Source organism: Hippopotamus amphibius, chromosome 7 (genome assembly GCF_030028045.1).
Source record: "Hippopotamus amphibius kiboko isolate mHipAmp2 chromosome 7, mHipAmp2.hap2, whole genome shotgun sequence".
NCBI lineage: Eukaryota > Metazoa > Chordata > Mammalia > Artiodactyla > Hippopotamidae > Hippopotamus > Hippopotamus amphibius.
In genome coordinates, this window is record NC_080192.1 from 42,479,207 (window position 1) to 42,493,081 (window position 13,875).

The following is a 13,875-nucleotide window of genomic DNA, read 5'->3' on the forward strand; positions in this document are numbered from 1 at the left end:
ACAAATCTCAAAACCCATGAAAAAAGTATTAATACATTTTTTTCTACAATAAGACAAAATAATTCTATCTGGCAAAAATAAATCACATTATAAACAAAGTCGAAAGTTAAACATCAAACTGAGAAAATATTTGTAAATTACATTAAATAAAAGAGCTAGTTTTTTTTGTTACATAAGACACTCCTATAAGTAAAAAAAAAAAAAAAGAGTCCAATGACTTAAGAGAAAAACATTGAATGTATTGGAATAGTTGGGTCCAGTAAATGAAATCTAAATTTTCTAAAATATACAAAAATATACTTAAACTCATGAAAAAGAGAAGATGAAAATTAAATATATATGTAGTTCATAGTAGTAAATAGCAAAATATTTGAAAATATATTATGTTAGAAAGGGATTTTAAAAATAGCCCTTCTAGGAATACGGGGATATGTGTATAAAAACAGATGATTGAACTTGGTGTACCCCCCCCCAAAAAAATAGCCCTTTTTATATGTTGATGTAAAAAAATTTGTAATAGAAAAAATGGTATGACTATGATGAATAGGCATTTAGTAATATCTATGCAAAGTAAAAGTACACATTCTCTTTGGCTTAGTGTTTCCATGACTATATGTTTATATTATAGCTACTAACTTGTGTGAGAATTACATGTCTAGCTGCATGATTAGTGCTTGAAATAAAATGAATAAAATATCCTAAACAGCCATCAGAAGGAGAGAATTATTTAAATTATTTTTTGTACATCTATTAAAAAAAACACTGTGAAAGTTAAAAAGAATCTGCAAACTCTTCAACGTACTCAAATAGAAAGACTTCTAGTTCATATAATTAAATTAAAAAATTAAAGAACACCACAAGAAACATAGTGTGCTCCTGTCTGAATTATGGAAATATGCATATATGCAGGTAGACACACATACAACAAAGATAGACACACTTTTCTATATGCACATCTTTTACAATAAAATTTTGGGGAGGGTAACTGAGAGAGGATGGGAACACTATTTCCTCCTTGGATAGATTTTTCCTTCATGAATATGTATTAAGTACTAAACATGATTTATTAAATGACCTAAAATTACAATCCATAGAAAACAATGAGAGAGGCTATTTCATATGAGATCCTAAGGTCTAGTAAAAATTGTAATCAATGGAAAATATATAACTGTAAATATCTTCACTATTAAGTAGTTTGAAAGATAAATGAATGAACATTTTAGTGAAAACAACATATAACAGCCCCTCTCCCTAAAAAATACTTGGAAGATTAAATGCCTCAAAATAATGAAATAGGAAACAAGGGAATGAGAAAGGATAAACAAACTCCAAAATATTTTCTTTTGAAAGATCAATAAAATAGATTAAACCCTTATGAGAAAGAAAGGAAGAAAAATATACACTATTAAGAATTTCTCTGCATTTTCTTTTTTTATACTTCTCTCCTCCTATTTTTTTTTCCAGATAAAACTTTCTTTTTCAATCCTTCCCCCATCTCTAATATGTTCTAATATATTCTATCACTCTCTATTTATGATGGCTTCCTTTAGCTAATAAAAATACATTAGAAACCAAAGTTATAAAAAAAAAACTTTCACTCAACTCTACATACCTACACAACCTTCCTTTTCTTCGTTGTCAAATATCTACATAGAATATTCTAAATTGGTATTACTATTTTTCAAACTGCAAGTTATGAGCTATTAATAGGTCATGAAATCAAATTTAGTACTTCACAATTCACAACTAATATTTTAAAATATGAGACAGACTAGAAAGCTGTACTTAACTGTGAATGAAATACTATTTCACATATTGGTAGCATGTTTTTATTTTAACATTCATAGTAAGGATATACATTATTTTGTAAATCTTTTCTTTCAGTTATGTACTGTGCTTCATAATTCTAAGATGTACATCTTTTCATATTTTAGCATCTCTGAAATCCAGATGCATCTTAACATTGATGGAGTCTTAAAATCACAGCTGACCAGGCAGTGAATGGTTGTCACTGCACATTGTGAACTTGTCATAGCTTATCATATTGTCATACTTCAAATGGGTTATATGCACTGCTTGCATTTTATGTATTTAAATTGCTATTCAAAATGTCTAACATGATCACAATAATCTATCATTGAATCATAAATTATTATGCATGCAGAAAAGCATGGAAAGAGAGCAACCTCATATGTAATAGAGACTGATGAGAAAATAAGTCAATATTTTTTAAGAACTTTTATTGAGATACAGTTAACAGACAATAAACTGCATATATTTAGAGTGTACAATTTGGTATCCCAATCTCCCAATTCATTCCCCCCCCAACCCTCCCTGCTTTCCCCACTTGGTGTCCATATGTTTGTTCTCTACATCTGTGTCTCTATTTCTGCCTTGCAAACCAGTTGATTTGTACCATTTTTCTATAGTCTGCATATATGTGTTAATATATGATATTTGTTTTTCTCTTTCTGACTCACTTCACTCTGTATGACAGTCTCTAGGTCCATCCATGTCTCTAAAAATGTCCCAGTTTCATTGCTTTTTACAGCTGAGTAATATTCCATTGTATATATGTACCACATCTTCTTTATGCATTCATCTGTTGATGGACATTTAGGTTGCTTCCACGTCCTGGCTATTGTAAATAGTGCTGCAATGAACATTGGACGGCATGCGTCTTTTTGAATTATGGTGCTCTCTGGGTATATGCCCAGCAGTGGGATTGCTAGGTCATATGGTAACTCTATTTTTAGTTTTGCAAGGAACCTCCATACTGTTCTCCATAGTGGCTGTATCAATTGACATTCCCACCAACAGTGCAAGAGCGTTCCCTTTTCTCCACACCCTCTCTGTTATTTTAAAAATCTACCAGCACAGTTCTAGTTTCCCTCTTACCTTACTAGTATCTCTCTATACTCCTTTGCTAGCTCTTTTGCCTGAAGTTGAAATACTGTAGTGATGTAGGATTTAATCCTTAAGTCTCTTCTGTCCCATTTTCCATACTTATTTTCTCACAAGGTGATCTCTTTCAAGACTGTGACTCATTTCTGCCTCAGGGCCTTTATATCTGCACTTCCTACTACTTAGAAACCCATTCTAGACCTTCATCGGACTAGCTCCCTCTCATGATTTGTTTATATTTCTCACATTTATTTCTCCACCAAATGTATCTGAATCAGAACACTTGATCTTCCCTCAAGCTCTGCTCCTCCACAAGTCTTCCCTATCTGACTAATGGCATCACCATTCGTCCAGTTGCAGAGACTAAAGACATAGATGTCATCCTTGATTATTCTATTCCATTCACCCCTAGAGTTAAATCTATTAGCAGCTATTGTTAGCTCCATTTTCAAACCATATCCCAAATCTGACCTTTCCTCACCATTTCCATGTTATGTAGGCAGAATTCATGTCATGGTACATTATGGTTTTTGGTAGTGGTAGGGGAGCTTTCCTCCATGCAGTGATTCTGGGGCACTGGCTCATTTCACCCTGTGGCTCTGTCACCCTCTAGGACATTCGAATCCTTCACCAGATCCTCTGTATCCAACCAGTAGATGAGGGAAGACCAAAAGTGTGAAGGATCATGTAGAAGTGTTTAAAGGCCAGGCTTGGAAGTGGCCTGAATTCCACTGGCCTCAGTCACATGGCCCAACCAAACTTTTAGGGAGGCTGGGAAACATATTCTAGCTGCCTGTTCGTGAAGTAAAGAAAATGGCACCACCTGCCAGGTTGTATTTCCTTAACTTTTAAATAAAGAAAGTTTTCTCTACTAAATAACTTTGGACACTGTAATTTACTTCTTTTAAGGGTCTAGCTTTAGAGTCAAGTGATTTTCTTCAATCTTAGATCTCTTACCTCCCCCACTGGCCTTTTTTCCCTTCTAACACACCCCTATGCATCAAAGTTGACTGCTTCTGAATCTGTATCCAGGTAATTGCTTCTATGATTTCATACCTGCTTTCACAACAACTCTTTTCTATTTAAAATACAGATATTATGTGTATTTGGTTAACGTTGTGCTTTTTTTTTTTTGTCTTTCCCAAGTCTACAATTGTTTTCAGGACAAACACTCTGTAAAAAATGTGGAATTCTACTGCTTAGTTATTGTTTAAATGAACCTACTACAAACATATTTAAATAAATAAAAGATCCTGCAGGCACCTGCAGATGCAACATGTCTAAAAATAACCAAATACTTTTTTCCTCTACCTTACCTCTTTTCCTAGCTCAGTTAATAAAATTATCACTTAAGCTTAAATTCTAATGCTCTTATTTTATTTGTACTTTAAACAGTGTATAGTCCCTAAGGAGACTAATATCATCCTTTCGATTTCAGCTCTCTGATGGGCTCAAAGATACTATTTTGTACATTATCTACTTTGCTTTTACTGTTAGGTTGGATGCAACAATCTCTTGTAACTTTCTACTGGTGAAATTTCTTAAAGATAATATTTAACAACAGGCCTTTAATTATATATATATCACCCATACTCTGGATGAGGCACTGTGCTAAGGATAAAGATACAAAAGTAAGACAGAGCCCTGTCCTTTAAAAAAAGCATATATTCTTAAGTCTGTCTGGAGGTGTATACAAGTAATAGAAAAGACTTTGAATGTTAATGACTCTCCTCAAGCCCACCTTTGAAGATGGGAATAGCATTTTTAGAAACAATATAGCTGTTAGATTTTTTTTTTTACATATCTAACATTAATATTGTATTGGTGATAGTGCATGCTACTTAACAAAGTATCTCACATATGTGATCTTATTTAATCTTTAGTCTTCTCCAGAAATAGCATCTTTAAATTATTTAGTGTTTCAGCATTTCCTTGTTAAGTCCACATACAATATCTCAATTGATTCTCCAAAAACTATGAGAAGTCAGACTCAAAAAGTAACTTGGGAGAATGAACAAAACAGAAGACTTTTAAGTAGTCGAGGACTGTATCAGATTAGACATTTTTTGAGATGGCAAAGGGTTTTGTAAGCGAGAGGAAAATATTCTCTGCCCTACAATCAAAATATACCACACTATTAGAAAGAGGCCAACCACTTACGGGAAAAACTTTAATCAATAAGTAGAATTCCTTCCTAAATATTAAAATGTCTCAAAGTCTTTGTCTGCATTCAAATTATTAATTGTTTTGGATAACAATTACTTATGTTTCTTCTTTAATTCTTCACTCTAATAAATGAAATATGTATGTGTGTCTGTGTGTGTGTGTCAAATATTAAGTGAAAGAAAATTGTTGGAAATAAGACTGAAACTTTCCATTACAATATTTTATTAATAAATTGAATGTAGAGCTAAGCATGAGTATGGATTCAGCAGAGGAAGTTCTTTGCCATCCTAAATATTGATTGTGTGTAAACAGTATACAAATTAAAGGAAAATGTGTGTGAATGTGAAAAAAAAAATTCTAATGCTCATCTTTCAATGTACTCCCTTCAATATCTAAATTCAAGGCTAATCTAATTAATACTGCTTTATTTTACTTTGTTTTATTTTGCTTAGAAATGTATGTTTTTTATTTAATTTTATTATTACAATTTTTTGACCACACCACACAGCTTGTGGAATCTTAGTTCCCCTACCAGGGATAGAACACGTGCCCTCAGCAGTGAAAGCACAAAGTCCTAACCACTGGACTACCAGCGAATTCCCAGAAATGTATACATTTTTATCTTTGAAACTGAAAAATAATCACTAGAAAACGATATATGTAAATATTGTTTCAATTCACTTTTTCTGATACATTATAAGCTATCTTAATCTTTATATAGATATCTCTACAGATTCTTTTCTTTTGCTTATTATTTTCTTTATTATTTGTCCCATTTATTCTCTGTTCTTTAGGAGAACAGAGGTGTATAGATTTATCACCCTACGTGTTTCCTTTCCTTTTCCATATATATTTTTACTTTGTGTTCTGAAATTTTTTCCAAGATTGTTGTTGATTCATATTTTCCCTATTGCCAAATCTGTTTTATTCTTCCATTTTGTACTAGCTTGCTGGAGCTAATTTAACAAATTGCACAAACTGGGTGGTTTATAACAATGGAAATTTATTTTCTCAGTTCTGGAGGCCTGAAGTCCAAAATCAAGGTGCTGGCAGGACTATGCTCCCTCCAAAGGCTCAGAGAGAGAATTCCTTGACTCTTCCAGCTTCTGGTGGCTCCAGGAGTTCCTTGGTTTGTGAATATATCACTCCAACCTCTCCCTCCAGGGTCACATTACCTCCTTCTCTTCTGTGTGTCTCGTGCTGAATCTCCTTCCTCCTCTCTCTTATGAGGATACAAGTAATTGCATTTAAGTCCCACCTGAATAATCTAAAACAAGCGCCTCCTCTCAAGATCCTTATCTTAAACACGTCTTTTGCCACATAAGGCAATATTCATCTTGTCATGTAAGTTAGTATTCACAGGTTCTGTGAATTAGGAACTGGATATATCCTTTGGTGGGAGGCCACCATTCAGCCCAATACACAAACTAACTTTCAATTTGGTTTTCTTATTTTCATTTCTAATAAGTATTTTATAAGACTGTGATGAACTGATTTTTCCACCAACTATTCTTAAGAAAGATAGCTATGACTGCCTATTTTGAGTACATATCAAATAAAACTTGGACTGAGTTGACTAATATATGTGCCAAACTAGATCTTTCACAAGTAGACTTTCAAATGTTTGTATCAAAGTAAAAATTGCTGATAGAAATTTCAAGACAAAGAAGCCTATGGGACAGGTGGGTGGAAAGAATAGTAACCCTAACAACTGGGAGGTTCATCTTATCACTCTAGTCATGGGATGCCCCTGCAGTCACTACTGTTATTAAGGTCATCAAATACAGAAATGTCATCTTTCCTTCCTTATTTATTTATTTATTTTTTTTTTCATTTTTTTCAGGAGCATCTCATATTGTTAACCACTTTGGGCATCAGGACTCTTGTTCTTCACTTGGCTTCCAAGTACCTTTGTCAGCATTGTTTGGGTTTTCCTCTTATCTTGTTAGCCTCTTCACTCTCCTTTGTTAGCTCTTTTGCCTAAAGTTGAAATATTGCAGTGTTCTAGGACTTAGTCCTTAAACTAAGTCTCCATACTCATTCTTTCATAAGGTCATCTCATTCAGAACTGTGACTCATTTCTAGTCGGGGCCTTTATAGCAGCAGTTTCCTCTACTTCAAAGCCTATCCCAGACCTTCATATAGCTAGTTCCTTCTCATGATTCATTTACATTTCTCATGTTTATATTTCTACCTAATGTGTCCAAACATAAAACACATCTTCTGATCTTCTTCCTTATCTTAGTTAATGGTATCATCATTCATCCAGTTGTTCAGACTAAAAGCATACGTATCACCGTAGTTTATTCTATACCTCTTATCCCTAAAGTCAAATCCATCAACTGGTATTTTTAGCTCTACCTTCATAATATATCCAGAAACTGACCTTTTGTCACAGTTTCCATGGTATAGTAGTCAGAATTCTAAAATGAAGCACAAGATCCCCCACCCCTGGTATACATGCCTTGCATAATTCTGAGGAAAGTGAATGTAATGGACTTTACCTCCATGATTAAGTTGTGTTATTTGGCACAATTGACCTTAGGGAAATTACCCAGGAAGATATCCTGCCCTAATCACTTGGGCACTCTGAAAGCAGAGAGTTTTCTCTGGCTGGTGACAGAAGAGAAGTTAGAGATTTGAGTTGTGGGAAGGACCTGATGCGCCCTTTGCAGACGTGAAGAGGGTGGGAGCCATACATCAAGGAGTCTGGGCAGCCTCTAGAAGCTGAGAGCAACCCCTGGCTGACAGCCAGCAAGAAAATGGGGACCCAAGCCCTATAACCACATGGAATTGAATTCTGCTAACAACCTGAAGGAGCTTAAAAGATTCTTCCCCAGAGCCTCCAGACAAGAACTCAGTCAACGCCTTGACTTTGGCCTTTGTGACCCTGAGCAGAGAATCCAACTATACCGTGCCTGGACTTACAACCTACAGAACTGCTTAATAATAAATGGCTGCTGTTTGAAGTCACTAAGTTTGTGGTAATTTATTATGCAACAACAGAAAACCAATCCACATGCTAAAATCCTAATCCAAGATAGCAGTCTAGAGCCTGTACTATTAAACAATCTCCTAATTGTGCTTGTTTCTTTGTACCCATGTTTTCCTATACTACAACAACAGCAAAAGCAATCTTCTATTGTTAAGTTTTCTTTCCAAAACATAGATGAGATCATGCCATTTACTTGCTCAAAACTTTCCAATGACTTTGCCATTATGTAGAATAAATCCCTTAACCCTTAACCTGGCCTATGGTATTCTATTTGGTTTAGTTGTCACCTAACTCTCTACCTCAACTCCTACCTCTAACCACAGTTATTCAGTTTTCAAACATGCTACTCATTCCAAGCTCAGAGATTTTATATGTGCCCTCACTTCTACCTGAAATATATATATTTTAAAATATTTAATTGGCTGCACCAGGTCTTAGTTGTGGCATGTGGGACCTTCGTTGCAGCATGTGAGATTTTTTGTCATGGTACGTGGAATCTTTAGTTGTGGCATGTGGAATCTAGTTCCCTGACCAGGGATCGAACCTGGACCCTCTGCATTGGGAGCGCAGTGTCTTAGCCACTGGTCCACCAGGGAAGTCCCTCTACCTGAAATATTCTTTAGCCATCTCCTCATCTTTTGGCTTTCAGCTTAAATGCCACCTCCTTTTGTAGCTATCCTATCCATATGCTATAGTTATTCCCTATTTGCTTATTATGCTTTGTTTCTATCGCATATTTTATTAATTAAATATCATTTATTCATATGTTCACTTATTTATTGTTTGTTTCTCTTCTAGGACTACAAACTAAGTATGGTCAGTCTTTACTGGTCTTGTTAGTAGACAGATCAGAGCCTTGTACATAATTGCTGAGTGCATAAGTGAAGACTAGTACCCCAGAGGAACCTCTTCCCTCCCCACTACCCATGCCCAGTTCCCTGTTTGAATTTTCAATACCAATCAGTAGTTAACTTTCAAAAGTTTCTTCATGTAATAGCTATCATCCCAGTACTTCCAGTCTGTAGGACTGAAAGAGGCCTAAAAAGTCTTGCAATTACTCTACATTCCAAACTTGTTTTCATGCCTCTGTTCAAAGTCAGCAAAGCTACCATTTAGGAGGGGGTTGTCTGAATCTAATTCAACTTACATCATAGTTCTGTTGTTTTCCATATCTAGGGGAATACAATCATTAATTAGTAACCAATGTTTTGTTTTGTTTTGTTTTGTTTTCCTTTCTCTTTTTGGTTTAATCCCAGAATCATTTTATTTTTAAGAAATTCCTTCTCAATCCTAGCATGTAGTTAATTTTTCTTGGTATGTTGATTAGGATATTTTCTCACTTCACTTAGACATTTTAACAATATTACTTATAGTATCATACTGGCCTATAAGAAAACTACAGACTTTCCAACAAAGTTCTCCAGAGAGGGAGGCTATTTTGGAATGTAGTTATTTCCCATTATTGGAAAGTTTTTAGGTATAGGTAAAAAATCACAACGTAAGTAAGTGTTAAGAATTCAAGTTTCATATGGATAGCTTGACTAGAAGACTTTTGAAGTACCTTTCCACCTCCGAGTTACTACGATTCCTTGTATGCGTGAGACGAGCCCCGATTAACAATGCAAACTCCAGAGGATAGTCAATTAAAAGTGTTCTTCACGTTATAAAACTGATGTAGTCCTGAAACAATTCTTAAAACATACATTTCAACACATCTAACCTTATTTTCTTTTGACTTTTTTTGATAAATATGGAAATAATTTTGGAAAATAATTTAAATCCTATGTTAATTAAGCTGGGTATTGTGAAATAATACTAAAGTTAAATTTCCCTTGAGAAGTAATATTTGGCTAGCTTATATGTAAAATCAGTATGCCTAAATTGTGACTTACTTTATTATGAAATGTAAAATATTTCAATATAAAATCTTTAGTTGCTATCTTATACTTAATTCGTTTATGCTTCGTAAAGGCATTTAGAAGAATATGTTGAAAGTTAGGAAAACTTAACCTTGAAAAACTCCCAATTTATTTTTATATTCTTTAAAAAATTTAAAGGAACTTACCCTGGTGCATAGTTGCATATGAAAAGTGCTGCATGTTGAATACGTCCAATTCTTGAACATGGAGTTACAGCACAACCAACTTTGTAAGACTTGTCCCAAACGAGCTAAAATAAATTTTCAAAGAAAACATAAAATTTAATTCTAAACATTGACTCTGCCATAATATAAACAATAGTATATTCAATAAACACAGAACCTTTAACCAAGCAATTCAAGGAATATGAACTATTCTTCGTTTGAATGCAGGTAGAGAATTATCACAGATTTAGGGAAGCATTTCCAAAACTGTATTTAAAGAAATACTGTATTAAAGAAATATCAATACTGTATTCTTAGGATAAAGAGTTTGAGAAAAACTGATCCAGAATAACCTTTTAGAGCCAAAGGAAGACACATCTGCTGAATCAATTTTTGACCTTTTGTTGAATCTGAGAGTTCTAGGTTATTGGCAAAGAGAAAGAGGGAAATGAAAAGAGAAAAAGTGTTGGAAGAAGAGAAATTGTGAATAGTAAAGGAGGAAAAGAGGGGACAGTAAGATTATAGAAGGGAAGGAAAAGAAATACAAGGGTAGAAAGTAACTGAATGTTATCAGCATTTTTCTTTTCTTTTATTGAGGAAATTTCATATAAAATAAAATGAAGTCTGGGCCTTTCATTTTAAAAAATGAGTAAAAGAGCTGGTTCCTATAAAACAATTTCTTGCAAAACAGGTCTTGAATTGGAGTGAAAGTATGAGAATAATTAAAGATATTCCAGAAATTCCTGAATGGCTTTAATATTCCTAATACTTACAAGTGAACAACAACAACAAAAATGTTTCGTTGACCTCTGTGGGAGAGGGAGAAACCATTTGTTTTCCTTTCTCTATAGCTCAAGACCTAGTGATTCCAAAAGAAAGAGTGATACATTAAAAGAATAGAGAATAGAATGTCTGTAATAGTTGAAGTTAAGTCAAATGCAGGAAATGAAAATGTCTCGGAAACTAGATTTAAGGAGGAAAAAATATGGAGGAGTAGGTCAGAGAGTAAACTTGGTTATTTTTCTCAGAATATTGAAGTCCTATTAAGGAGTCTAGCTTTGACATGAGTAAGACAGTAGAGAATCACTTCAAATTTCTAGAAGAATTGATCAAAAAATTTTTGAAACATGATTCATTTGATGGAACAGAAAGATGAATTCAACATGAGAAAGTTCCAAGATTTTAAGTTTTACATCAGAGTCTACTGATTGAAAAATAATCATCTTTTAAATGAGCTTGGAAGTTAATACAATAGTTTCTTGATTCCTGATACAAATGTTTATTGAAGACCTAAATAATGTCATGTTGTTGTGTTGAGAATACATGGATAAGAAGACAAGTTCCCTGCCCTTAGTGTAATTTTAGATATATAAATAGATGATTATAAAACAATGTAATATGTGAAATAATAAATATATGTACAGGAAATAAAAAGTGGTTCAGTATTCTTGGAGTACAAAGTATAAGGGTGAATTATCAGACATAAGGCAGGAAAATAATACTATGTATTTGCATTTAAAACACTTACACAGTAGTCTGTGTACTGATCTGTGCAAAAAAAATCAAGTCTTTTACTTATGTTTATAGTCAATAAACTAAAACTAATTTTTATTCACTGGTTTCTTACTTCCTTTTCCAATGTGCATTATTTTAGAAAGGTACCTTTGGGTATGGAGATTAGATTTACTCTATTTAAAGGAATGTTTTAATTGCATGGTTCAAATAATAGAAGAAATTATGAACACTTAGAAGGTCTAGGTCTGATTAGAATTTTGATTCTATTAGAGGTAATAATTTTACCATTTGAGTTTATTTGTAAAATTGAATCACAATCAATAAAAACTTAGTAGTAAAGCAATTAAGGAGTCTATTGAATTAATAATATAAAATTAGATACCTGTAGATAATTAGAACAGTTATCAGAACAACTGTTCTTTTCAAAATTGTACTTTTTCCTCTGTGCAAACCAACTTCTGATAGCAATACTTGCAGTAAATTCATTTTCAGGGCCGACCCACATATTTTCACCAATACCATTAAATCTAGGATGGGCCATTTTTAGTTCTTCTAAATGAGTATTACGCTCAAACACACATTTTTTCCCCCATGCTCTAGCAGTCCGTGACAAAGCTACATCCCAAGTCTGAAAAAAAATTCAGAAAGCAAAGAAGACAAAATAATAATAATGAGGTTTCTTTTTTTTTAAATGTGCTCTAAATTATTTTCCTTGAGTTCTCATAGTTAGATTTAAGGAAAACAATTCTTACTTTGTGCTTATGAGCCTGGTTTGTGGAATTTACATAGGAGGCAAAGTGTTCTGAGATCATTGTAAATGAAACAACTATCTCCTGAGACAAAGGCCTATGCATATATTTGTAATTAAAAAATCAGATTGTTAGATGATGCAAATGATTACGGTACTCTTACATGTAGTCTATTCAGAAAATGTGTTTTTTTAATCTCATGCCTTTTACACATAATAATACAATAATATAAAATATTTAAGAACTATTTATTGAGCACTGATTATATGCAAACTATTGTATTGTGAGGCATAAAATATGAAGTCAGCATAAATTTTGTCCTCTAGTTGCTTATCGCTATTAGGAGAACAACCTGGGATAATACATACATGCATATACATATATACATAATTTTAACACATAGTGGTAGTTGGTAAATGTTATAAAAGAGGTACATGTAAAGTTTTATGGATGTTCCCAGAAACTGTTCCCTTCCATTTATAGAAACATCCAGAAATGTGTAGTTTCGTCATATTTAGAGGCTCATTAAGTTCATTGTTTGGTTAAGGACAAGAACAAAAACAACACAAATAGAAAAATCAACAAAATATTTGTAAAACCAACATGCTAAATATATATGTTAGAGTATACCTGAAAATAAACATTTCTGAAAAACAATACTAAGATTTCCTTAAAGTTTTCTCAGTTAACTTCATAGGTTATACAGAAATACAATACAGAAAATACATGCTTTTAACATATTCCCTCTCCCCATATTATTTCCCTCCCCAAAGGCAATCATTGTTAAAAAAAATTGTTTATGTATGCATTTCTCTATCTCCATATACACACACATTCAAATATAAGATATGTTAGGGTGTTTTAGATAAGTACTTTGTGATTTTTGTCCTTGCACTGTTTTAATCATACCATACACAATATTATTGGCCTGTCACTTGCAGTTTTCACTTAGAGATTGTTCTGTATTAGCACTACTAGATCTATCTAATTTTTTACAAAATTTTCATAGTATTCCATAGTACACAGGCTAGTAGCATGTGATAAAGGTTACCATTCCACTATTAATGGTCCTTCAAATTCTTTCCCATTTGCAAACAAGGCTCCATCTTTCCACTGCCTAATTTTGCATATTGTTTACACACCACATGCTTACAATGCACCGGTCACTATTCTAAGTCAGTTTTTTCCTTTCCATTTTTATTGAAACATAAGTGACACACAGCACTGTAAAAGTTTCAGGTGTACAGCATAACACATCATGAAATGATTACCACAATAAGTTTAGTGAACATCCATTATCTCATATAGATATAAAATAAAAAAGAATTTTTCCCTTGTGATGAAAACTCAGGATTTACTCTCTTAATTTCAGATATAACATACAGCAGTAGTAATCATATTAATCATTTGGACATCACATCCCTAGTATTTATCTTATAACTGAAAGTCTGTACCTTTTTACC

General features: G+C 33.3%; 1 protein-coding gene across 1 annotated transcript in view; it reads right to left on the reverse strand.

Moving 5' to 3' along the window:
- Positions 1–13,875, reverse strand: part of GLIPR1L2 (GLIPR1 like 2) — a 43,282-nt gene that overhangs the window by 21,160 nt on the left and 8,247 nt on the right. The window contains exons 3-4 of the mRNA XM_057743348.1: positions 12,046–12,291; positions 10,131–10,234 (exon numbers count right to left, since the gene is read on the reverse strand). Coding sequence (XP_057599331.1) covers positions 10,131–10,234; positions 12,046–12,291 — 350 coding nt within the window. The remainder of the gene's footprint in view (positions 1–10,130; positions 10,235–12,045; positions 12,292–13,875) is intronic.